The 25,905-nt window shown below is 27.2% G+C and overlaps 2 protein-coding genes across 3 annotated transcripts in view; both read right to left on the bottom strand.

Moving 5' to 3' along the window:
• Positions 1-1,216: 1,216 nt before the first annotated feature.
• On the bottom strand, positions 1,217-3,379 carry LOC113384489 (ubiquitin-conjugating enzyme E2-17 kDa). Its single transcript, XM_026622201.1, has 5 exons — positions 3,067-3,379; positions 2,649-2,712; positions 2,550-2,581; positions 2,297-2,480; positions 1,217-1,770 (listed from the first exon to the last, which is right to left on the bottom strand). The coding sequence occupies exons 1-5, from the start codon at positions 3,088-3,090 to the stop codon at positions 1,631-1,633; spliced, it is 444 nt and encodes a 147-aa protein (XP_026477986.1). The 5' UTR covers positions 3,091-3,379; the 3' UTR covers positions 1,217-1,630.
• Positions 3,380-4,871: 1,492 nt separating this feature from the next.
• LOC113387057 (moesin/ezrin/radixin homolog 1) overlaps positions 4,872-25,905 on the bottom strand; it is a 52,203-nt gene continuing 31,169 nt past the window's right edge. For both annotated transcript variants that reach the window (XM_026624813.1, XM_026624812.1), the window contains 8 exons: positions 9,579-9,701; positions 9,311-9,462; positions 8,444-8,674; positions 7,972-8,232; positions 7,631-7,736; positions 6,459-6,740; positions 5,508-5,714; positions 4,872-5,036 (listed from right to left, as the gene is read on the bottom strand). In XM_026624813.1, coding sequence (XP_026480598.1) covers positions 4,872-5,036; positions 5,508-5,714; positions 6,459-6,740; positions 7,631-7,736; positions 7,972-8,232; positions 8,444-8,674; positions 9,311-9,462; positions 9,579-9,701 — 1,527 coding nt within the window. The remainder of the gene's footprint in view (positions 5,037-5,507; positions 5,715-6,458; positions 6,741-7,630; positions 7,737-7,971; positions 8,233-8,443; positions 8,675-9,310; positions 9,463-9,578; positions 9,702-25,905) is intronic.

Raw genomic sequence — 25,905 nt, forward strand, 5'->3', positions numbered from 1 at the left:
CATCCTCTAAGTAGACAAGTTTTATTTATAATCACTTATTAGAGGTATCAAAATTGAGTAGGTATAGTAAGTTATTTAAATTATACTTTAACATCCTTTATTCACAAGCAAAATAGGCCATAAGAAAACATTACCAAAATTTCAATAATAAATCGCTTAAATTTTATTTAAAGTAGAAGAGTTCAGTATCCATAACTCATACACGCATTGCAAATAAATGATTAATATCAATTTTACCATAAATTTAGCTTCTAATCAGAGCAAAACCATACTTATTTGATGTATCAAAATAATGTTGAATAATATCTGTATTGAAAACTGCTAATTCCACATATCAATATTGAAACAATAATCATTTATTAAAAATTAAAGTAAACAGATACTGAAGACTTTGCACAAATTGCTCTCTGCATAATTCATAGCAACTTTTTGAACACGCATGAAAATTAAAATTGTAATAAATAATACTAATAAATTTCACTCACTGTAAACCGTGTCAAAAAAGAACAATGTATTTATGAAGTCTTATTACATCAAATGAGACTATTATTGTCAAACATATCCCAAGTAAATTGATAAGTTGTAGTCACCAGTTTATTTACGTAAATAATTATACAATTATCTTAATTAAACAGGAAACCACAATTTATTTTACATAATTCACAAAATTTTTAAAACAATAGGTCATATTAAAATTTAAATTAACTCTTGACTGAATGCAGTTATAAAAACCAATGATTATGTTTCAATCAGTGCATGTTCAATTTAAATGCAAGAATAGGAAATCTTGCTAAATAATTTAAATTTAAATAATAAATAAAATCTTGGCAATGGTCACTAGCAAGACTGGTAAATTAAGTAAATTTGAAGCTACTTCCTAACTATGTATAAAAATGTTTTTGCAAAACATGCAAACAGAAAACTGGATGAGAAATGTTTGGAAAAAAGGCTAACCAAATTTTTGATAGTTTAATTACACAGCTAAATAAATTATATTTTTATATAAAGACATGTTTTTTCACCACAATGATTTTTCTAACACACAAGATTGAGATCTTGACAAACAATTTTTAAATTGGTTAATAATAGCTATGAACACAAAATACACAGAGTACTGTCATTTCAATTGTTTTAAATACGAATCAATTTAAATAACAATTACCATTTTGCATTTTGCGACAAAATAAAGAATGTACTAGGAATCTGTAAATGTATCAAACATTACATGTGACTTTGGCAATGAAACCGACACATTTCACAGATTCACATGTGACAGTAATATTTTCGAAATACATTTAAAATGTCTGTCTAAGAAAACAATTCTATTAACTAACATTTTTATTACAATTTAGACAATGCGTACCCAGCACATGATTAGATTTTAGTAGATAAAAAATGTATTTCACAAACATAACTGTTTTAAAAGTTGCTGCTTCACTGATAATGAAGCTTGCACACAAGTCCATAGTGTGTAGTTATGTATAATATAAGTTCTTAACTTACATGACCAAATAATAATTATAGTTAAGGAGCACCCAAATTGTATATAATATATCAATTCAGTTTAGATGGTAGCTTTCACATATTGGGCTTGCAGTACATTTCGGACGGGTAATTTATGGCATGGAAATCACATAGCATATTTACGCGTCCATTCCCTTGCCAGTTCATTGTATTTTTCTCTATCTGTCTTGTATACCCGTGCTATTTCAGGCACCAATGGGTCATCAGGATTTGGGTCACACAGTAATGAACAAATAGATAATAAAACTGAAACAATAGATTAATTATTTCATCAATTTAAAATGGCCACCATAGCTAAATATTAAACAAATAGTTAAAAAGCTCAATGTTGTAAAAGTGATCTTTAATAAGTATTAAGAACACTTTTTATGACAGTAAGATTAATGCTAAATAATAAAATATGCATTCAAAATTCAATGCTAAAAATATTGCTTTATGCAAAGTCAAACATAAGCAATACAAAAAAAAAATAAAAAGCAAAATAAAAGAAATTTCCATGGTCATGCTTACCTCAATAATTAAAACCCATATTAAGGACATTAAAACAAACTACAATTTATATTACTTAAGTCATATTGCATCGTATCACCTACAAATCTCATGTACATTTATATTCACTATATACTTTCACAATATTATATGTATACCAATAATGGCAAGTACCTTGCAATTAAGTATCAAAAGTACACTTCAGAATGTAAAATGCAATACATGATTCTCAAATATGATTTAGAATTAATATAATAAAGTAATATAAAAAAGAACAGGTTACCTTTAGATATAGTGAGTGCTGGTGACCACTGTGAACGTAATATATCAAGACAAATTGATCCATTGCTGTTTATATTTGGATGATATATTCTTGTCGTAAATGCAACTTTTGGTGGTTTAAATGGGTAATCTGTCGGGAAGTGAATTGTGAGAAAAAACACACCTCCTTGATAAGGACTGTCAGGCTAAAATAAAATTGGCTATTATTAAAGTAATAATATAAAATGATTTTCATATTCATGTAATCAACTCACTGGGCCCATTATTGTTGCTTGCCAATGAAATACTGCAATAAAATGAGAAAAAAAATTAGGAACCTCAAAAAGAGTAAGCAAAAAAAAATTAATAATTACAATCATCTCCTACTGGTCCTGCTGAACATTGCGCTGGAGGATCCCTGCCAAGATCTTGCAGTTCCTACAAAAAATTAATATTTCATAGTTAAATTACTTTTCCAGTCAATTACGTTAAAAGTCAGACATTTTTTAATCTTGCAAGTCTGCCAAAATTGGAAGTGCATGGCGACGGTGTGCTACTTATTTATGGATACTGACATCCTTTGCAAAGTTAGCAAACAACTACAAAGATTTCTATTAAAATCATCGGCAAGATTAAAACGTGGTGCAAGAAAACTGTCCAGAAGGAATTTTTGTGATATCCACACTGCTTGAGCCTCAATAATAGGGCGTACAATGTCCACGTCTATCACAATTATTTATTACACAATCGATGCTAGGACAATATCACTGACACTATCACTCGATAACATACCTTATTAATTCTTTTTAACGCCATTTGAGATTACGTGCTAATATTAAACTGGCTATTCTCCAGACAATGATACCGTGAGCCAAGGACCTTTGATTATAGATAGCAAGATGGCTCCGCTCTGAAGTCGTCGTACAGGGTTCAAAACTTAATTTAACTAATCGAATGATAGAATAAAACTTTCATTACCCAACAAAAAACAATTCTACAAAATAACTACAACCGATTGAACACCAAGTACATTGAAAGGTTTGAAAGTTCTTTTGTTTCAAAAGCACTCGGCGAGTGAATGAATTTAATAGATTGGCATTCGATTAGACCGGTAATGTAGTGATTCATAAACGTACATCGCAGTGGCGTGAAGTTGGTACCGGGCTTTTTTGTGACAGCATATTCTAGACCAAAGCGAACGTTACGTCTTTGAAAAGCCGATATTTGTTAATTATGAAACTCCGTAATTATTAAAACTAGGTTAATTAAGTAAACATATTGATCTCATAATTTATTACTGAAATATTTTATTAAGCAATTTTTAATCTGTCAGTTATCAATGTATTTAATGAATGTCAAAAAAAAACAGAAACTTTGTGATGACAATATAAAATGATAGATAATCATTGAATAAAAATAATCACATAAATGGAGGGTATACTCTTATAAACAGCATTAGTTGTAATATTAATCAATATTAATGAATGTCAATGTATTACCTTCTAGCAGTCCCATATAATATCAATTCAGCAGCGATCAAAATACTTGTATAGATCATAAAAACAGTTGCAATTTTTTCATTTTATTGTTGGAAAATGTTACATTATATAAATATATAATATTATATCTATACATTACTTTTTCACATAATTATAAAAGGCCTCAGGATTAAGGTATAAGTTACACTTTACATATGTTTCAAGTAGACTACATTCATGCCCATGTGTAATATATTTAGAGAAGAGGGTTTATAGAATAAATTATATTCATTAAACAAGTTTGTAATAACTGGTATGGTTTGCTAATATATAAGCCTAATATGGTGGTGTTGAAAATTAACCAAAGAACAACTGTGGAAGACTATTTTATTTCTATATTATAAGTAAATTTGTAGAAAATTCATCAGATTCAGCAAGTATACTGTTATGAGATACAATTATATCGATTTTGGTTTCATGTTTCATCTTTATTTATATAATATTGCTTCAAACTTTTTATGATCCAAATTTCAAGACCAGAATTATTCAAATTTATTATTTAAAACTTATACAAACAAATATATAAATGCAGCATTAAGCTCTTACTAAATATGTTGCAACATGTAAGTACTACTAAAGTTTCTGTTAATCATGAAATGTGATTAATTCAATAAAAAAAAACTACTAAAGTATTTTCATGAACCGCTCTTAGCGTATCAGTTAATTTAAAGATACAAGAATTTCGTATCAAATATCGAGCATGATGTTATAAATTACATTACTTCTAAAATACCTGGCATATTTCAAAATACAAAGGCTTCATAAGCAATAAAATACTGAACTAAAAATATACTATTGGTCAATTCAAAGATGAAAAACATTTTTTACAAATCTTGCCATGTGATAATCAATAATACTTAACAATTAGATTAAAAAATACTTAAGGATTTTATCTTAATGTTTTTTTTTTAATTTTTTTACTTAATTTATAACAATGATAAATTACAAACTTTTTTGTATGTGTATATATATGCACATATTTAGTATATACATATATATTTTATAGTAGATTAAATCTTTTCATTTTATGGCTCATTAAAGACATGTATATTAACAAAATTACATATTTTCGAATTGATCTACACGTCTTTTAGTATTGCCTTTACGAATCTCTCTTAATGTTTTGTATTTATCGCGACCTTGACGGACATTTTCACGATGAATCTTGTCCATTGCAGTTTCTTTAGTTTCATCTCGAGATTGAGCTAAATCTTGTTTCAATGCCTATGAACAAAAATTGAAGTATATTAAATTAAAGTAATATAAATAAAGTAATGTAAATAAAAAACCTACAGGATGTAGAAAATTTAACAGATAAGTTTTAATAGTATTTATAAAAGAATTTTAATATAAATGGAATATATAATTATAAAAAAGATTAAAAATTCTAAGAACCATTTAAGTCAGAAAAAAGTATTATAGTAAAAATGACAACTGAAATTATTAAAGTCCAACAATTGCCATACTATATATTCTAGTATTCACAACTATTGTTTTATTTTTTATTTAGCATTTGCTCATCAATGATTTTCTTCTAAAATCTGTTAGAATTCTACATTAACTTAATCTATATTAAGTAATGCAGGCTAAATATAAAATCAATCACAAAAGGACACTGAAAAAAATATTGTAATAACAAAGTTTAAACTGCTACATCAATTTATTGGAAATTATAAGATGCAGTCAACTTCCTACCTTTAATTGATCGTGCAAACGTTCATTCCTTTCAGCTAGAGTGAGTCTATCCTCTACCGGATCTTTAATATGCTCATCAGTATCTAAGTCACGACTGATATCTCCACTTCCGTTTTGTAACTCATCACTCTCGTTGTCATTTTCTTCCATCACATGGTGATGTTGAGGAGTTGATGTTGCAGCCAACAAGGCAGCGGCTACTTCATCCTGTAAAAAATTTTAGTTGAGTTTAAATAAAAATAATTTTATAATCATCAATCATATCATAAAATAATAATTCAATAATGATATCAATTTGATTTTTTTTTAATTTCAACTACTGCTGCAACTGTCTTAATAATAAAATAAAGTATACCCCATAGTAATAATCTGTGCCAAAGGTATAACATGCTCAAAAATATCAAAATTAATAGCAATGACAACATAATGAATGAATACTTAATGATTTATAATTTATAAGGGAAAATAAAAATAATTTCAAATTTTTCCCTAAGATCTTCCTGGAAAAATGAACTAATGTTTAAATGACAAACCTAATATTTAATAGCTTTTCACGAATCAAAAAGTCAAAAACAAATGATTAATTTAAATAAATGATTTTTGATTTTTCGACAATTTCTTTAATCTTGAAACAAACATAACAGTAGTATGCAATTAATTTATATTAAACTAGAAAGATTGATTGAAGATTTTAAAATCTATATTATCAACTAAAACAGAAGGAAGTTAGATGTGAATTAAATTCCAACAATAAATTCCAATTAGTAAACTTTATAAAAAACATGCAGTATATCAAAATCAAAAATAATGTTAAACAATTGAAGTGCAGCATTCATAAGAATAAATATTATGGAACAACAGCAACAAAAGTGGTATATTGAGTAAAGATATTGCTTTTTATTTTCAAACAGTTGTAATGCACTTCAAAGGATTAAAAATGTTCATTCTTACTTTTTTACGCCTGGCTTCATCAACTTCATTCTGTAATCTCCTAGTCTCTGTATCTTTAGCTTCAACTTCTTCTTGAATGCGTTGCACTTCATCTTGTTTTGCACGAATTTCTTCTTCTAATTTTGCACGCTCTGCGGCTTCCATGTTCTTTGTTTCCTCAAGGCGGGTCATCATTGCCTGCAATTCATTCTGCCTTTGCTCTAATTCTTCTTTAGATGCTTGCAATTGTTTCAGTTGCTCCTCTAAACGTCTGATCATATCTTGTGCCTCTATTAAATTAGCCTAAGGAATGAAAAATATATAACCATCAATATATTTTACTTTATGAAATTTTGACTTGTAATGCTAGGGATACAAATATTTTGTACAAATTACAATGCACATCATATTTATATTTCAATCATATAATTTACAGTTTTTTCATTTTTCAAGTCTTGTATATAAAGAATGACTTCCACTATCAATTAAGTTTTTGATTGATCAATAATATAATTGTATTATATTGAAATAATATCATATGCAATGACATTTTGTTAAATTACATTTGATCAACATGAGTTATAATTCACTTTATAGTTTCATCTTTTTTTTTAATTTTATCCTTTTGATTGAATGAAGTAAATATATTAAAATTCATTGATCTTCGAACTGGGAAGAGACAGTTTACATGATCTTGCTAAATTAGTCAACTCAGTTTCAAACTTATATTTTAAACAAATAAAAAAAATTAAAATCGACTTTTTTTGAATAATAATTAAATATGTAAATTAAGGCCAAATTTTACACAATACTGACAATTTTAACTAATAATATTTCTTTGATAAAATATTATGCTTGTAATACAAAAATAAAACAACTATCACTATAATTGCTTTTTGATTATGCAAAATTAAAATGGCAATCAAGTTTTATTTAAGAGTAACATTGACAATTAAAACTAACCTAGTTATTATTGTATGTTATATACCCATAAAAACTTTATTCGCGAGGAAATTGCAAATGAAGTTTTGTGACAAAATTATTTTTGGAAAAATTAAATAAAAAAGTATTCTAGAGTGTGGTAACAAAATGTAGTATGTTGATCATACATCACTAAAAACTACTGTTTAAATCCCCAGAATATTTGAATTAAAACACTAATTACATTCACAAATTGTAATATATTTATGTACCTGTGATCGTTCCATTTCTTCTTGCATAGATTTAAGCTTGTCTTCATACTCTTGTTGTTTCTTCTCAGCTCTATCGCGAGCAGCTAAGGCTAGCTGTAGCTTCTCTCTATAATGATAAAATTAATTGCTGCATAAATATATAAAGTATGTTGTACATACTCTGTGAATCAAATGAATGTGGAAGATAACTACCATATCCATTAACAATAAATGTAAAAATCAATGTGGATATAAGTACATCAATATAAGAGAATTTGAAAACAATGCTGTAATCAAATAAAAAGGCTGAAGCTACTACAAATATTAACCATTTTTATAAGTTTATAATAATATATAATTACCTTTCAAGCTGCTTAGCAATTTTTTCTTCTTTCGCTTGAGCTTTCATTTGCTGAACATCAATAGTGTCTGGTTTGCGCCTTCTCATGTAGAGTTCATGATTACCCATGCACAAAGCCAAAATACGTTTGTTAATGCGTACTCGTGGCGCAAAAAATACAAAGTCTGGTGCTTTTTTATCTATTGGCTTGATTATAAATTTTTTATCATTAAAAGATATGTTTCGTATTTCTGACCAGGGGAAACCTATTTTTGGAGTAAGTCTGTAAAAGAATAATACTATTTGAAACACCATATTATTTTATAAAAGAATACTGATAAAATTTATATATATATAAATATATATATATATAAATATATATACATAAATATATATACATACATATTTTAAAGTTAGACTATTGGTCCTTATTCTATTATTAACTCAATTAGGAATTTTCTGTTTGAAATGCATAATTAGTGTGTAATACTAACTTGTCATCCTTTTCATAAATATTAAGGCCCAAAGCGTCAACGCCTAGCCATAATTCAGTTCCTTTTTTATTTCGAATCTCGAAGTAATTGACTCCATACATTTCTAAATCTTGAGCGATTTTCAAATATTCCATCATAGAATCTTCTCTTAGCATACCTCGATGCTCATGCCACCATGTTGTTATACTCTGTTCCCATTCTTCTTTAGACATTTTGTGTTGATCCATTACCCTGAAATGAAAATAAATCATTTGAAAGATAATGTAGGTTTAAATGTCAGGAAGGCCCCTTTTATTTATTTCAATGGAAGCAACTAAATTTGATAAGACTATTGGCTTCGACTGGGAAAAGATTATAAGGTAATTCAGTACCAGTGCACAATAAGAAGAACAACCATCAAATAAAAAACGAAATTGATTTACAAAATACAATTATAAATGAAATCATTGACCTGGGTGTGTGTCGGAAATAAGCGAGCCTCTGGGGATAACAGATTTGGAATATATACTTGAAAAGCATTTTTTTTCATTTATCCATTCGAAAGTCACGTTTATAGTATGACAAAATCTACCACAAAATATTATAAATAAGGTGCTGATCGACAATGTAAGAAATGAAGATATGTTTTGTGACCTCATTCACACTGCAAAGAGTGAATGAGGAAAGAACTGCATTATGAAAGGAAACCTGAATTGTACCCATATAGATAAAAGTCTGCAAGATGTCTTTGACGAAAGTATAGAAGAAGATTTGGATGATAAATTCTATGAAAATAATTTACTCGAATTTATAATAAAGTAATAGCTTGGCTAACTTATTATTATTATCCTTAAACAAAAAAGAAAATTATATTTTAAATTTAATTACCTTTGTGGTAACAGTCTATCGTTCGCCAAAAATCCAGAAGAGTGTTGGTCTTTTTGAAAATCTCCATGTCGGGCTTGTACAGCATAAGATGCTAGAAGAACCGATGTCTCAGGAGGACAATATATTTCATCAGACAGTATAGCGTTCTTAACCTAAGAAGTATAAATTCATTTAATTTATATGAATAATTGGAGCAATAATATTTTATTTTTGGATCTAATATAGTCAAATATGTTATCATAAAATTACAAAACAACAATGAAACTACCTGAAGATAAAAAAGACGAGATGTAATGTCCTGTATAAGTTCTTCAGCTACATCTTCAGGATAAAATTTCGCTCTGAATTTGAATTGAAGTGGATTTTCCTTTTTGACATCTTGATTCATGACCTGTATAATAAAACAACAAATTTAAGTATCATAAATTTTTCAACGATGTTGTAAAATCATTATATTCTATATTATAAACTTAATTTCAAATGGGTCAATGAATTTTGAATTTTCAAAAAAAAATTGTAAACACAAAGGCACGCAATCGAAATATTTTGTTTACACTTACAATCAAATTACACTAAAGTTGATACTATCCAAACAATATTATAAAAACATTTTTCTTCTGTAAATAGTTTTTCACTCTAGTTATTAAAATACTTCTCAGTGCTTATAATTTATAAACAAAATTTTGGATGGCGTTTTAAATTTTCAATATATGTATTTGATATTTTGATAACTTATATTGTATCTTACATATTATATATGATATACAATAATTAATATATTGTACTTCATGAAACGTAATTGATAAACTTAACATCATGTTAAGTTATCTAGTTAACTAGAGAATATACTGAATACAAAATAAATTTGTAACCATAATTTACTGAATCAGAAAATTTACCTAGTTTGCTATGTATTCATCATTAATCAATTTAAAATTCTCACATAGATCAGATACAAATTGTGTCATTTGCGATAAAAAGAAATGTGTTGCATTTGTGATAAACGAACAAAATTGCTAGATGAACGCGATGGCTGATATAGACCATAAAAATGACAAATAAATGGATATGCAAAAGTTGAAGAACATTGCATTGCTGATGTTTCTGGTATAATGAAAATATTGTACGGTTAAAACATGCAAAGAGCAGCATTTGGAATAGAAATCTAAGAGATAGAATTGAAGATTGCTTATCGTGTCGTAGTTGTCCACTTCTTAATTTTATTGTTATTTCAGAATACTACTACAAAAATGACTGATTAACAGTAATAGTTTTTCCACCATCATCGCTAATGGCCGCATTTTCATTAAAACTCTCCAAACTTTCCAAATTACATATTTCAGCCAACCCAGAAAGAAGAATTTAAAAGCAAAGTGTTTACGATGAGATTATTTTGAATCTATCTATTCAATTAAACGGATAAGTAATACAGCTGATTTGAATACGACCTTGTCTGATGATTGAAACGTTATAAAAACACTCAAAAAACTCATAAGTCGGTTGAAGATGAAATATATGAAATGATTCATTCACTTTGAAAGAATTTCAGAGAATTTCAGACATTTTCATCGTGACGTCACCACAGATATGCACATGATATGTCATAGTTCTATTTAAAACTCGTGATCTAAAGATCGATGATGAGAAATAATAACTCTCTAAGATGAGGTAGAGTACACGTTTTCATGAGCGTCATAGAAGCGATCTTTGCTTCTATTGCTTTGCTCAAAATCGAGCTTACCTTGATTACACTTGCATTATAATGAATGATAAGTCTACTTGAAACCAACTAAATCGTCAAAAAATAACATATAAAAATGCATTGGCGATAATACGTGGTTGACTTTAAGCGTAAGCATAATACTGGATAAAGATTTGAATGGCATATATTCAAAGTTAATATTAAAAACAATATTGAAATACTTAGCAAACAAAAGTGTTTAAAGTGAGCATAAAACCCAGAATTTTTAAAACCTTTACAAGTACAATAAAAATAATTGTCAATTGTCAATTGAAAAATCTATCCAAAGAGCTATCCAAAAAATTAAATTTATCGTGGTAGGGCTAAATAATCTTATCGGTCAAAAAATAGTGTCAAATTAATCCTTACACTCTTAGCTTAATTAATATTTTTTTATAAAATTGACTCACGTTCGCAAGTAACTAATCATTTTATCACTATCGTCTACAAAACTATTCGAATACCTAACAGAATATATCTCATGAATAAAATTCTTCTGTAGGGGTGTATGATTTGATACTTAATGATATGAACGATAGAACTATAGTAATATTGTAGATATAAATGGAAAAAATTACAAAAAACACTTATTGTTTGGCATTGAAAACATTTGAACTGCTATAGAAATTCACTTTTCAATTCAATTTGAATTTAGCTGAAATTATGAGCCCAGATAATATTAGAATATAATATATTCAAGAAAAATGTAATGTCTACATTATTGTCGTAAAACAGCTGAGATGTGCCAGAAATTAAAATAATATAATATATAGTCAACAGTATTATTTGGCAGATGAAATTATATAATTCAGTTTAATAAATAACACAATAAGCCCAAAATTGCATATACATTATTTTTTTTAACTTATGCATGTTGCATTTTGATTTACTTTACTAAATTATTTAACAATTCAAAAAAATATTTCTACTTATTAAAAAAGTGATTTAGAATTTTGTTTCATGTGTCAAAAATTCATTTGTTTGGCATTGGATATGGAATATTTAGCAAGTTGATCTTGGATTGAAGAGTGCTCATATGAACTAGAATTTACAAACTAATTCGCCTAAGATTTGAACATAAACAATATTGTTTATTACATTATTAGTAAGAAAAATGTACTTTAGAAATTATAGTTGCCTAAAAGCAACTAATATATCGTACGAAATTATGAAAATTATAGACTAAATTATTGAAGCAATTATGCTGTGTGGTAAAATCAATAGTGATATTGTTCTTTCATCGCAGATACTATTTTATTTTTATCTGAATTTCTTATACTGCTTATGCTAAAACCATAAACGAATTCAGGCAGGACATCAAATAGGATATTAAAAAGTGAAGGAGAGGTGGATAGGATATTAAAAAAAATTGGAACTTTTGAATTGTAGACGTGGGTATAGGCATGTCGGGTCATCTAGTATATGTACACATAATATTAATATAAAATTTATATTACATATCACAGTACTGAAGAACTGACAGTAAGAAATATGGAAATGGAATCTTTGAAAGTTAAATAGTTGACTTGTCCTTGAGCAAAGCGCATCATGCATTTTAACTTAATATTTTAATAATATTAAAATAAAAATTATTACTATTATTCTTATTACAATAATTGTAATCTATGATAGCATAGTATAGATATAGTATTATAAAAGATTTTTAAACCGTTGTTTAAATGAAAATTTTAAATTGAAATTTCTTTAAGTTGCGAGATTTATGACGATTACATTGAAGTTTATTGAACAAAAAGTCAATGTCACAACTCCGGTATAAAGGTATTTCCAAAGTCCTCTCTGCAATAACACAATGCATCGCGCGTGTACCACGCCGCCTTCAAGAGGATAATCATGCGGCATTCTGATTTGATTCAGAAATTAAATGAATCTTTGATTCGAATTATTTTGATTCCAACGATTCGTATAACTCGAAACGAAATCTAACCAAATGTTCTAATACAAGTCAAATCAAGTAATATCAGATTTGAATCAGGCTATGAAATTGATTCCAATGATTTGAACCATTTGATTCGAATGTAATATCATTATTAGATAAACAAAGTTAGACAATATTTTTAACGATATTTTGATGAATGAAGAACAATTTTACTGTTGTCAATAATCATGGCAATTTTATGTCCCTGACTTACAACAAGTTTAAAAATGACATTAGACGTAACACATTAGCGTATACTTGCTAATTGAAACTAACCAAATATGGCGTCATTAATACAAATTGGTTTTAGGAAATTATTAAATAAATTTTGTATTTTAAATATTTTATATAAAAAGCAGGAGTTTTTAAATATGAAGTAAGATCTGAATCCATAACTTATTTGAGAACCAACTTCTAAGCCGATTTATAAACAAATTATAAATTAAACTAGTGGTGAATGGCATCGTGCCTTAGAGTGAATTGCTGGAACTTCCGGTACCGTAATGAAATATTCGAGGAATTTTAAATATTTTTGAATAGATTATTATAAATACTGTAACTTAAAATATATGTTTTGCCAGAAAAGTAAATAAACAGAACTTAATTGATCGAATTTAAAATGAAGGACATTGTCTAATATTTATAAGTATGATATAAGAACTTCAGCTAGAAAAAATTAAAATTCCAATTATCTTCGATATTTTTAATATATAAATATTGATAAAAAGAATTATTAAAAAAAATATTTTTTAGAAATTAAAAACAAAAAAAAAATTTGTCCAAAAGCAAAAAGTTATTTGTTAATTCTCTTAAAAACTGCCATTTTTGGTACATTTAGCTCGGTATCTTCGCAACGGTTGAATCTGCCTTTGCCAAAAACTAATCACCACTTCTCTCCATCATTACGGATTGAATGTTCTTTAGATCACTCAAATCGGATGCTCAGTTCTCTCAAAAACTCGATTTCTATTTTCTGCACTCTTTGCTCGGTATCTCCGAAATGGATGGACCTGCCTTTGCCAAAAACTAATCAGCACATCTCCCTATCAGTAAGAATCGAATGTTTTTTAAACCAGAAAAATCGGTTGATCTGTGAGTCCGAAATATTCTTTATTTCCTTTCATTATTTCAAAATAAATTGATCACTACTTCTAATATAAAGCTCTTTGAAATAATTATGGATTTTTTTGATTAAACGTGGTTTATAATAATAATGAAATTGCAATCTGAACTCCCAACGCTAGTTAGACCGATAAAGTCATTAACCACTAAACCCCACCATTGAACTCACTCACTTGACAATAGGACATTAAACTAATTACTGACTTATTTATATACGAAGTTCAAAATTGCTTTGTATTATAGCTAGATAAATATAGTTTGTATTATTAGATAATGATTAACTACAAGCAACAAAATAAGACCAAATTAAATAAAGTCAGTCTGAATTAATAACAATCATAAAAATTTATCGTAAAAATTTCATCGTCAATTAATTTGCAAAGTTAATAAACACGGAAAAACCGTTGGTGCCTTTTTATTCCGAAATCGAAAAATAATGCAATAAACTCCATGGGACTTGAAAGCTTGTCGAAAGATTGTTTACGTTAGATCAGCTTTGAAAACTGTTGCCAAAAAATGAAGGAGACAAAACAGAAGATGATATAATTATAAATAATCCTGACTTAATTCACAATGTAGACGCAAGTAGAAATAAAAATAGAAATACTAAATATTCTTCTAAGAATTAGTACTATATTTGACATAGTAATAAATTAAACATTTCATAATATTAACTTAATTTATAATATTAATTATTAGGGTACATATTCTGCTAATACTCGTAAGGTAAGTTCATTCAAGAATATACATTAAATAAATTTTGTACCTAAATATAAGTTTGATTAATCATTTGAACACAATAATTTAATCACAAAGTTTAAAAATGATTTTAAACACACAAACAATTCGGTAAGTTCTAGTTTCTTCAGGGTTGCTCATTTGATTTTTTTTATTATATTTATTTAGAAATGTCAATCAGTGCATAGAAAATATGAAAGTATATAACTATAAATCATTGAAAAATAATAAATGACAAATTACTGCTATTATTTTAGTAAATTAAAGCTAACATCCAATAATCAGTATAATAAGCTATTTGTCTCTGTTTAAATCACAAGCAAATATAAAAAGAAATGATTTTTTGCACACTTGAAAAACTATTTTGTTTTCTTAACTAAATATAAATAATAAATTTCATCAAGCTTTGTATTAAAGAATTTTCACTTTCCATTTTTAAATTGCCTTTAGGTTACAGACACCACGTTGGGAAACAATGTTTTATATCATTAAGTTTCAAAACCTTCACATCATTTTAGCATGTCAAACAAAAAATTTGTTCAGTATGTACGTATGGTCGTCGTTTTCTAGAGAAAAGGTCAACCTATTTGAAAGAATAAACAAAAAACATTCGATTCGTTTTTGAGAAAGACAGGTTCGTCGGTTTCGAAAAAATGAAGATAGAAGTCTAAAACGAGTCATACACATCAAATTAACGCATTTTTTTAAAGGTTTCAACAATATGCATAATTTATTTTTGATGCTCTCAAAGCTAGTTTGAACAGTTTATTCATTGATATTAATTACTATTATAAGCATATTATAGAAATGAGTTTGAGTTGAATGAATATTTAATTTTTATATATTAATATTTTAATATATATATATATATATATATATATATATATATATTATAATTATTTATTGTAAACTGAGGCTAAACTGCTTTTTATTAAATGACACGAACAACAATTTCTCTAGCCTAATTTACATACTTATATCACGATTGGTTACTAAGGTAACGGAAGTATTTACTGGACTAACAATAAGATCAGCATAAATGTTAGAATTAAATTTAAAAGTATATCATAAAAATAACAACATTTTAACGATTGTCACTGTTGCATTTAAATTTAATGCCTCCTTGTAATTTTTATTTCAACTAGATTTGGTTGATATTTATTAACTGTTTTTATACTATTTTAAAGTTATTTCTGATTGTCTGAAATATATTAATAAGTCATGAAATATAATGGATTTTTTTTATTTTATTTTTTTTAATAGGAATCATTCACATCAGGGATTGTAATTATGGTCAAAGTACTTTCTATTAATTTATAGTATTGAACACAGAAAAGGGCCAAGCCAAAAGTGAAATGCATTATGCTAATGACTATGAATATTCTTTAATAATGTCTCTAAATTTTCCAAAAACCTGTTTATTTTATTACAACAGTTTGAAACTCACGTTACATAACGATTAGGTTCTAAATTTAGAACCCGCGTAATTATATAATCATTAAAGATTGTCAATGAATATAGAGTGACTTGTAACAATTTATAGCAAAATAATACTTTGAACGATAAGAAATTCACGATATGATCTCGGCGGATTTAAAAAAAGCTAATACTGTTAAGCATATAAAAAATAATCATTTAAATAAAAACTAAATGAAGCAGAATATCAACATAAAAATTATCAAAAAATTACTCATATATAGTAAACATATATGAATCATAAATAAATTTTTTTTGTAAATTGTTTATCTTATGCAAATAAAAATGAATTTCAAAAATGTTGGGTAATTTGTTTTTAATAAATTGCAATTAAATATAAGTAGTAGGAACCACTGATTACCGGAGTTATGAAAATTATAAAAACTTTTAAAATATATATTGGATATAAATACATTTTTTACTAATTTATTTTATTTTAATGTACAAAATCAAGCACCTAAAATTCAATTAGTTTCATTCGCCAGTAAAATTCAATTCAGTGCTAATTTTTTGTATAGCAAAATATTCAGCATTTCAGAAGGAACTGAAAATATGTTACACAACCTTTTCTGAATTTAAAATGTTAAAATAGTTTTGGTTTTAATAAGAACAGAAGTCTGTTTCGATATTGAAACGTAACCCAACTTCTACGAAAGATTCCATCATTTTATGTGACCTTCAAAAACTAATAACATTTTAATATCTTTAAGTCTTCACAGATATTTTCTATAGCAATAAAAAAATCACATGTTTTAGTAAGTTCAATAAAAATCGTTTAATCGTTGAAGTTCAATTTTATATATAAATTATAAACAATTTTGCATGTTGGCGGAAAACATTAACTGTTAGATATTAAATTTCTGAATAAAACATGAAAGCTTCACTGGAAGTCACAGCTTGCAGTATGAGGAATTGTCTAAGGAACTTAAAAACCACGATTTTCAGAAATAGTAATAATATAATCTCATGACATAATAATATATCTTATGATATTTTAATCCATACATTGGGGACTACAATAAGAAGTATTTGAGGTATGTGCTTTTAGAAAGCAAACTTCAACAACACTAGAGAATTGTTGAATGAAATTCGCTTTCTGAATGAAATGATTGTACATATTGGTACAAAACGCTAAGGTAATATTTTCACAAAGACAGACGGTTTGTTTGAAGTAGAGTTAGTTTTCAATTATAATGTATTAACAAAAATATACATATTTAAATCTCTATAAAAAGAATCTCTATAAAGAAGAATTTTGATCATCAGGTTTTGCGCTTTTTTCACCGTAACTTCAAAACGGTTGGACAATTCCATCAACTATTTCTTCATCAATACGGTTCGAATACAATTTAATGTGCAATATGTATGCTATGTAAAAAACAATTATTTATATGTAGTAAAAGTGAAATAATTTATTGGCAAATCTACAATCAGTGGAAATACTCTCTCGATATCGTTGCAGAAAAATTGTATTTTAAGGTACAAATACATATACTACCCACATTCAACCAAAATAATAAAACTAGTGGGGTGTATGGCATCGTGCCTTAAGGCAAATTGCTGGAACTTCCCGTACCGTAACGAAATGTTCGAGGAATACTGAATGTTTTCAAATAGATTATTATTAATATTGCAACATTGTCTAATATTTATAAGAATTATATAAACTGAATTGCAAAGTTGAAATTATTTGTTTAAAGTATATTAGAACTATAGTCAGAATTAAAATAAAAATCTGAATTATTTTCGATATACAAAAAAATGTTTTTTTTTTCAAAATCAATTATTTTGTTAAGACAAGCAGAAAGTTCGTTGAATCATTTAAATCGGACGCTTAGTTCTCTCAAAAACTGCCATTTTTTACACATTTAGCTCCATATCTTTGAAATGGCTGGTCCTAACCTTTGCCAAAAACTAATAAACACTTCTCCCAATCATTACTAATTGAATGCTTTTTAGATCATTCAAATCCGATGCTTCGTTCTCTCAAAAACCCGATTTCTATTTTCTGCACTCTTTGCTCTTTATCTCCGTAACTGCTGGACCTGCTTTTGCCAAAAACTAATCAGCACATCTTCCTATCAATAGGAATCGAATGTTTTTTAAACCATTCAAATCGGTTGATGAGTGCGCCTGAAAACGTGACTGGAAATTTGTATCCATACAAACATACATGCATGCATACACACACACACATCCATTTTTTCTTAGGTCAAAATGTTCAGAAACCTTCAGAACGTCGACAAATGTAAAAATTTTCAATTTCGATTTTCGGCCCCTTATAATAACTTACCCTACGGGAAGTTAATAAATTTTGTATATGTTTAATTTTTACTAGTCAAGAATTCAATTAATATTCAATATCTTGAAAATAATTGTACATATTTTATATAAATAAAAAGAATTATAATTGTAAATGATTTTTTTACAATTATAATACACAAACAATATAATCCATGTTTTAATAATTTTATCCTTGACACATAAAGATATCAAAATCGTTTTATCTACGAGAATATGTGCAATAATCATTCTTAAATCCAAATAATATTCTTCATTCAGAAAACATTGGCGCTAAATTCATTTTTGATTACTAGTATTAATTACAATAATTAAAAGACCAAGAGCAAGCAACAATTCCATTAAATGGAATGTATTCATTTATTATTCTCCAAATATCGTTTTCGGTTCACAGTTGTCTGAGAACTCGTGAGCGTAGATCGCAACTGATGAAGCATCGAGAAAAAAAGAAGCCGGTCCTCTTTTCCAGCTTACGTATCGGAACCATGGGATAGGTCAACGGCCGATAGCATTAACGAAGATTCCTAAACTATTTGTTTTCAATGCAAAAATAATAGTCATATTGCATATTATTATATTAGTGTCAAAAGATTTTATATAAATCAATAACTCACAAGTGGTTAATATAGTATATTTAACACCGGGCTTAACACTTTGAATCTAATACCTCTGAAAAATGCCCGGAAACTAGGTTACAACAGATTGGACCGTGAAGTGTTAAAAAAGATTGTTATTCGTATAAAATACAAAATTTTGATATAAATCACTTATTCACAGGTGGTTATTTAAATAATGATGTTTGTGAAAATAACTTATTATTGGTTATAGGTATATAAATTAATTTTTCAGTATTTTAAACGTAATATATGCTATTCGTCTTAACATTATTATCATAAATAAAAAAGAAAAATTGTATCTATATTCAAAATATAAATTTGTTAAGAAACACTGATAAAAAACTTCGCCGGCATTTCTCGTAACATTCTCTCATTCATTTAGCGAAAGTAAAATACGTCAAAATCTCACAAACTTCGTTTATATTGATATTTTGCTGACAATCTGAAGAAAACTCGTGAAATTCCAGTACTTATTTAAAGCTATAACAAAAATTCTTAGGTCGGTGCAATTCCAATTAGAAATTAGTTAAATTTGCTACATTATTTTCATTTCAACTAAAATTACCCTGCGAATATATTGAATAATTATTAAATGAGAAATAAAGCATAGAAATGGTATTTCTAAGTGCATAAAAAAGCAATCAATTATTATATTATCATTTTTTTATATAAAGAACAAAATTTTATATAAGAGTTTTGATCAAGAGTACAAAAAATAAAAAAAATAAGTGAATAATTTTGAAAATTAGCAGTTTTTAAAGTGGACGGTCTCAAAAAATTGACACGTGACCGTGGTCACAATTGCCACCATCATAGTAAACCCAAAAGGAAGAAAAAAAATCTAGAATTATGTCGCAATGGAATATACTAGAATTAATTTAAAAAATGACGACTCTTTGCAACAAAAGCATGATTTTTAGGTCATTTTTAAATCATTGTAAAAACGATCTATTTTTTATTATTTTTTCATAATTTTTTTATGAACGTCATAAAATACAGAAAAAAAGTAAAAAAAAAATAGAAACTTGATTTTAAAAGTTAGCAGTTTTTGAGGGGGGGTTTTCAAAAAATTCACCTGTAACCGTGCCCACAATTGCAACCCTTCTGATATTAAAAATTAGCAGTTTTTGAGGGGGTTTTCAAAAAAAAAATCACACAGCCGTGACCACGATTGCAAAGCTTCTAGTAATCAGAAATAAAAAATAACCTAGAATGATTTCAATGGCATATTACTAGAATTGAGTTAAAAACAAATTGACAAAATTGGCGACTGTTTGAAAAAAAAAGAACCATTTTTCTTACCACTTTTTTATTTTCACGAATTTTAAAGTAGTAAAAATTCATTTTGTGGTTGAGGCTGGTATGTGCTCGAGAGAAGTCTATAAAAAGGATTCTCTGAAAATTTCAAGTTGAACTAAAAAAATATTGAAAAAGACTCTTTTGAAAAAACGCGTTCAAAGTTCCGCAAAAGGGAGAAACTAGAAGAGGATTATCATGATCGAACAACTGAATCTCCGAAAATAATATAAATTTTAAAAGCCGTATGTGTACGGCCCCATATGTGTACGAGACACATATTCTTAAATCTTAAAATATGAAAAAAAAGTACCACAATAATTCAAATTCAGGCGGCAGTAGTATGAACTATACTTAAATGAGAATATGAAAAATATTTTCTTAAAAATACAGTTATAGTGAAAGTTAGGACAATAGAAATAAGACAATGACCACAATTTCAAAATGCATATTTAAAATTTTTGAGAAACAAAATATGTACAAATAGCCTATGGCTATTCAGTTTCGCTAATTTAACACCTTTTCGAATCGTTCTATGAAGCGAATACGCCGGAAGCTTGTTTGCTGTTAAATATAGTATTCGAAAGTTATTCAAATAAACTTGAAAATGCATTATTGATTAATTCAATCTGTTTACACAACTAACGAAATTCATAAGTAGGAATATAATTAAATAATGATTAGTGATATTTAAATAATTATATAAGAAAAATTGATTAACGAGTGTTTAAAAATAATTATTTATTAAAGGTAATTGAAGTATTAGTAATGAATTTAAAATTATGTGAACGTGAGAAATTCATAAGACGGACATAAAAACAAAATTTCTAAGTAGTCACTAATATAACACAACATATAACATTTATTGGAAAATCGACAGATTGACTCAGTTCTACATATATAAATAATAAATAATTTTTTTATTAGATATTTTAATAATTAATAATTTAATTGATAATAAATAATGAATTTGATTAGATATTTATTTAAACAGCATTCAGAACTTACTTAACACTATTCCTACCGACATTTCATGTTTGCTATTCCTACCGCGACCGGTCAAATGACCGGTCATGCAAAATCGGTATTTTTCGGTATTGAATGAAGAGTTAATGCTAGTTTAAGAGTATATAAATACAAATACAATATTGTTCTTTTATTTTAGAATGCGAAATCTACATTTTATACTGTTTTATAAAAATTTTCACGATTTTTTTTCTTAGAGTGTATTTTCTGCACACGCATTTTTTACGTTTTTGGCTGATTTTGTTTGTCCTATCATCTTTCTAAAGCATTATCTGGAATATTTTCTTTTAGGGAATCTGTTTTGTACTTGTTGATTTTTTTCTGAATTCTTGTTGCAACTATACGGCAAGTTAATTGGAATAGAAAGTTCCAGCCTTGTACATTGTCTTCCCGTAATTTGTTTATGTGACAACAATGGATTTATCCTGAATAAATCCAAAATCCTTGATGAATTCTCTCTAAAATTCATATTTTACCGAATGATTTCTGACTGTTTCATGAATGGCATCTACACCAGTCCCGACGCTAATACCAATTGAATTAACTCCCGTATTAGTGTATTTTTTTCAACATATGTGTATGTAAGCGAAAATTAGAATCTTCTTTCGTATCTTTCAAAATTATAAAAAATTGTAAATATTATTTGAGTGTTGAAGTCCGTGATTTTTAGTCCTGCCAGTATTTATAGCAGTTATATTGCTTCAATTGTACCTACGATCAGTTTTTTTTACTAAAAGTTTAGCTATATGTAGGATGGTAAAAACGTATATTTTTTACGTCGTACTAGCGATTTTGATAATACGGTTTCATCAGTTATAAATTTTCAAAGAAATTCTCAGTTTGCTACGTATTACCACGGTTACCAAAATTTTACACCCCATTTGTGCGATTTGCTGGGCATAATTATATTTACATCGTATATTGAAGTTACTAATAATTATACGTTTTCCTGAATACTATTGAACATGTGTTGAATAAATTTACACCTTACATTTATTGAAAATATATGTTCGTCGATAGTAATATGTGGACTTTTACAATAATTTTGATTGCTGTCAATGTAGTTGAACCAAAACAAAACAGTGGATTCAAAACAAAACCTATCAATTTGTTGTTTGGATTCCTTCGTAAAAATTTGTCTACACATAGACATTGAGCAAAAATGAGAAAACCCACTTTTAATACCGTAAAAAAGCAATATTTATACTCCTTGCCTCATTTGCGCAGCGTGCATACAGAATCGAAAAAAATGCATGTAAATTTGCAGAAGGCAGTTTTTACCAGTCTAAATTCTTCTGAATTTACATTTTCTTGTAAGTTCGATCATATTCTTAACAATTACTATAAAAAAAAAACCGTTCGAACATCGTCTTTCGTACTACCGGTCAAAGTACCGGTCGCGGTAGGTAGACAGTATACAATTTTTTTTTCCAAAAATAAAAATTGAAAACAAATTAACATTGAAAAACGTATCATACTCACATATTAGGAAAAGTCATAAAGTTTGATGACGATTCAATTACGTTCGATATGAAAAATACTAATCAAAAAATCAAAAACGGTCATTTGACCGGTCCCGGTAGGAATAGTGTTAAGGGTCGTATAAGATGTTGTGATGATTTCACTTAACTAGGTCACTTTTAAAGGCAACAAATAGGTTGGCCTAATTTTTTGAGAAATGTATTATTACAATTTCTGTAATACTGATAATTTTTTTATAGATGCAGTACTGCAGAAGAATGGTAATTTTCACTTCCAAGAGCGATATCGAACCTGGAAATTTCGTTTGAAATCCCATAGCGTTATAATCACTAATTTAGAGTAAAAAATTTGTATAATGAGGAGTAAAAAAAATAAATAAATGAACCATCTGTCACAATTTATGTGAATTTTAATAAATATTTTAAATGCATTCAAATAAATTAACTTAAGTTCAACTGAACACCAAAACATTAATATAGAGTCATAGTATTGATAATATAAAACTGAAAATTTATTGTAAATTATTGATTATATCATAGACTAGCCTTGAGCTTACGAGAAAAATTACTTGAACTTCGTAATATTAAACTATATAATACCATGTGCATGTGCAGTTTAACATAATTCATAAATTATGTATAGAAGTTCTAAAAATGCTCTTATTATGGACTGGCTAGTTACGTTGGAACTGAAAAATCTCGATAAATTCTCTATACCTCTACCTCGTGTCTTTAAAATAATAATTAAAATGCGTTTTACATAATGTTGAATTATGATTTTAATCATCATAGTCAAACTGCATTTTAGATAGTATGTTAGCCTCCAATAAAATCAAATAATTTTTAGCATCATGAGAAAAAATGTTTTTTTCCAAAGGACAATGTAACTCAGGAATATGCTAATACTCATGTATGCTAAATAGTAGACCATATTTACTTTTCAAGCAATTAAAGAAATTTAATATTCATTTATGTTACAATCTGATATAGCTCGTCCTTCGAAAACGACAAAATTTGCATTTTGGGGAGATTAAGAGCTGCCAAAAATGAAACCATTCCGTTAACATTCATGTATAATATCAGAACATATAGGTTGTCGTGTAAGAATGCCTTAGTTTTATCACAATATCTTTACAATTGTATAGATATTGTATCGTGAGTAAGTAGATAACGCGAAGACAGCATAAAAGTCATGAATTATGATATGGTACATTATTTAATGCTGATAAGGTAATTTGCGATATCTAAATGAAGAACAAATTAGTTATGGAGACAAACTCAATTACGAATTTAATGTTATATTCGAATTAACATTTTGTATATTTTTTATATTAACAAGTAAATAGTAATATTTTCAAACAATTCGATATTGAATTCACGAATTACTTCCAGTTTGTTCTTGCTCTTACATGCATTGTAAGTAAGAGTTACAAATTACTAAATTTACGAGTTGTTTTCATTATAACTTATGTAAGCTATATTAGATTCTATTGTAAATAAAATATTTTAATAAATTTTCTTTTATGTCAAAAGCACCAGAAAATATTTTTGCATTTTTGTTCCTACCAATGTAATAATGTAATATTTTAAAAATAGGTGTAAAATAGTTAGCTTCTTTGAACATGCTTGCACATCAATAACAATAGAAGAAAAGTTATGCAATTTGTCGATGACATACTATACGTTATAAGTCTGCAGTTCAGTTTTGTCAAGGTAAACAAGAAGTTTTGCTGCTGTATCACAATATATGAGTTAACGTCGGTGCTTCAAATTGCATTCAGAACACGAGTACCTACTCTAACACATAATTCTGAAGAAACCAAGGCTAAAAAATAAATACGTTTTTTATCGGTATCCTTGTGCAAATTGATGGATTTAATGAATATTAAAAGATTTATTATTGAACCCGATGAACCTAAATTTATATCTTGTTATAAATTAATGTGACTGTATCAGGCACAGGTAACTTTGATAGTATAGCAATCAATTGTCAAATACTAAAAATGTGTAGTGTTTGAATTTTCCGTTTTCTAAAAAAGCGTGATATATAAAAAAAATTATACAAACATTCTAATTTAAAAATTATCAAACTGGAAAAATCGAAACATTTGATAATTTTACAAATCACTAAGAATTTCTATTTTATATAAATTAATCTATTCCTATTTTATATACGTTAATCATTATCGTTGAAAATTATCTATCAATGAATGGTTTCAACCTTACGCACATAACCAAGATGGCGTTAAAAAGTTCCCATATCTTTGTTTATAATGTAAAGGTCTCATTGATAAAAGTGATAAAAAAATAGGTAAGACATTCATTGTGCGTTATTATAAACACAAATTTGATAACAATGTGAATTGAAATAATCATGGCCTCAATTATTTATTTTGATTATCTGAAATTTAAATGTTGAAAGATTTTGAAATTGGAATTTTTCCTCGTTTCACACTTTTACTAACAATTTATAGTTTTTCGACGAAATATAATGGCAGAATAAAGTTGTATATTTTTTGCTTTTTCTATACCTCTTAAACATTACATATTATTACAATCTCTATAACAAAATCAGATACTTTGTAGTGCATGTCGAATGATTATTTATAGCAATCAAATGTCCCTTTTTGCACTTTGTCCCTTTGATTGAACAAAGAAGAATTTCTTAATTTCATCAGTTACTTATTTTTCAATATTATTAATTTCTAATACTAATTCTACAGAGAAATTGGCAATGGTCATATAATTTAATTCTACTTTATTTTTTCCTAGAACTTGTAAATGATAAAATAATCTAATAAATAAAGTATGAAACCATTAATTAAAAATAATGGAAACAAATACCCAGCTGATTTCCTATA

The sequence above is a fragment of the Ctenocephalides felis genome, unplaced genomic scaffold, assembly GCF_003426905.1.
Source record: "Ctenocephalides felis isolate EL2017-DRISC unplaced genomic scaffold, ASM342690v1 CF-g0.4_SCAFFOLD_03571, whole genome shotgun sequence".
NCBI lineage: Eukaryota > Metazoa > Arthropoda > Insecta > Siphonaptera > Pulicidae > Ctenocephalides > Ctenocephalides felis.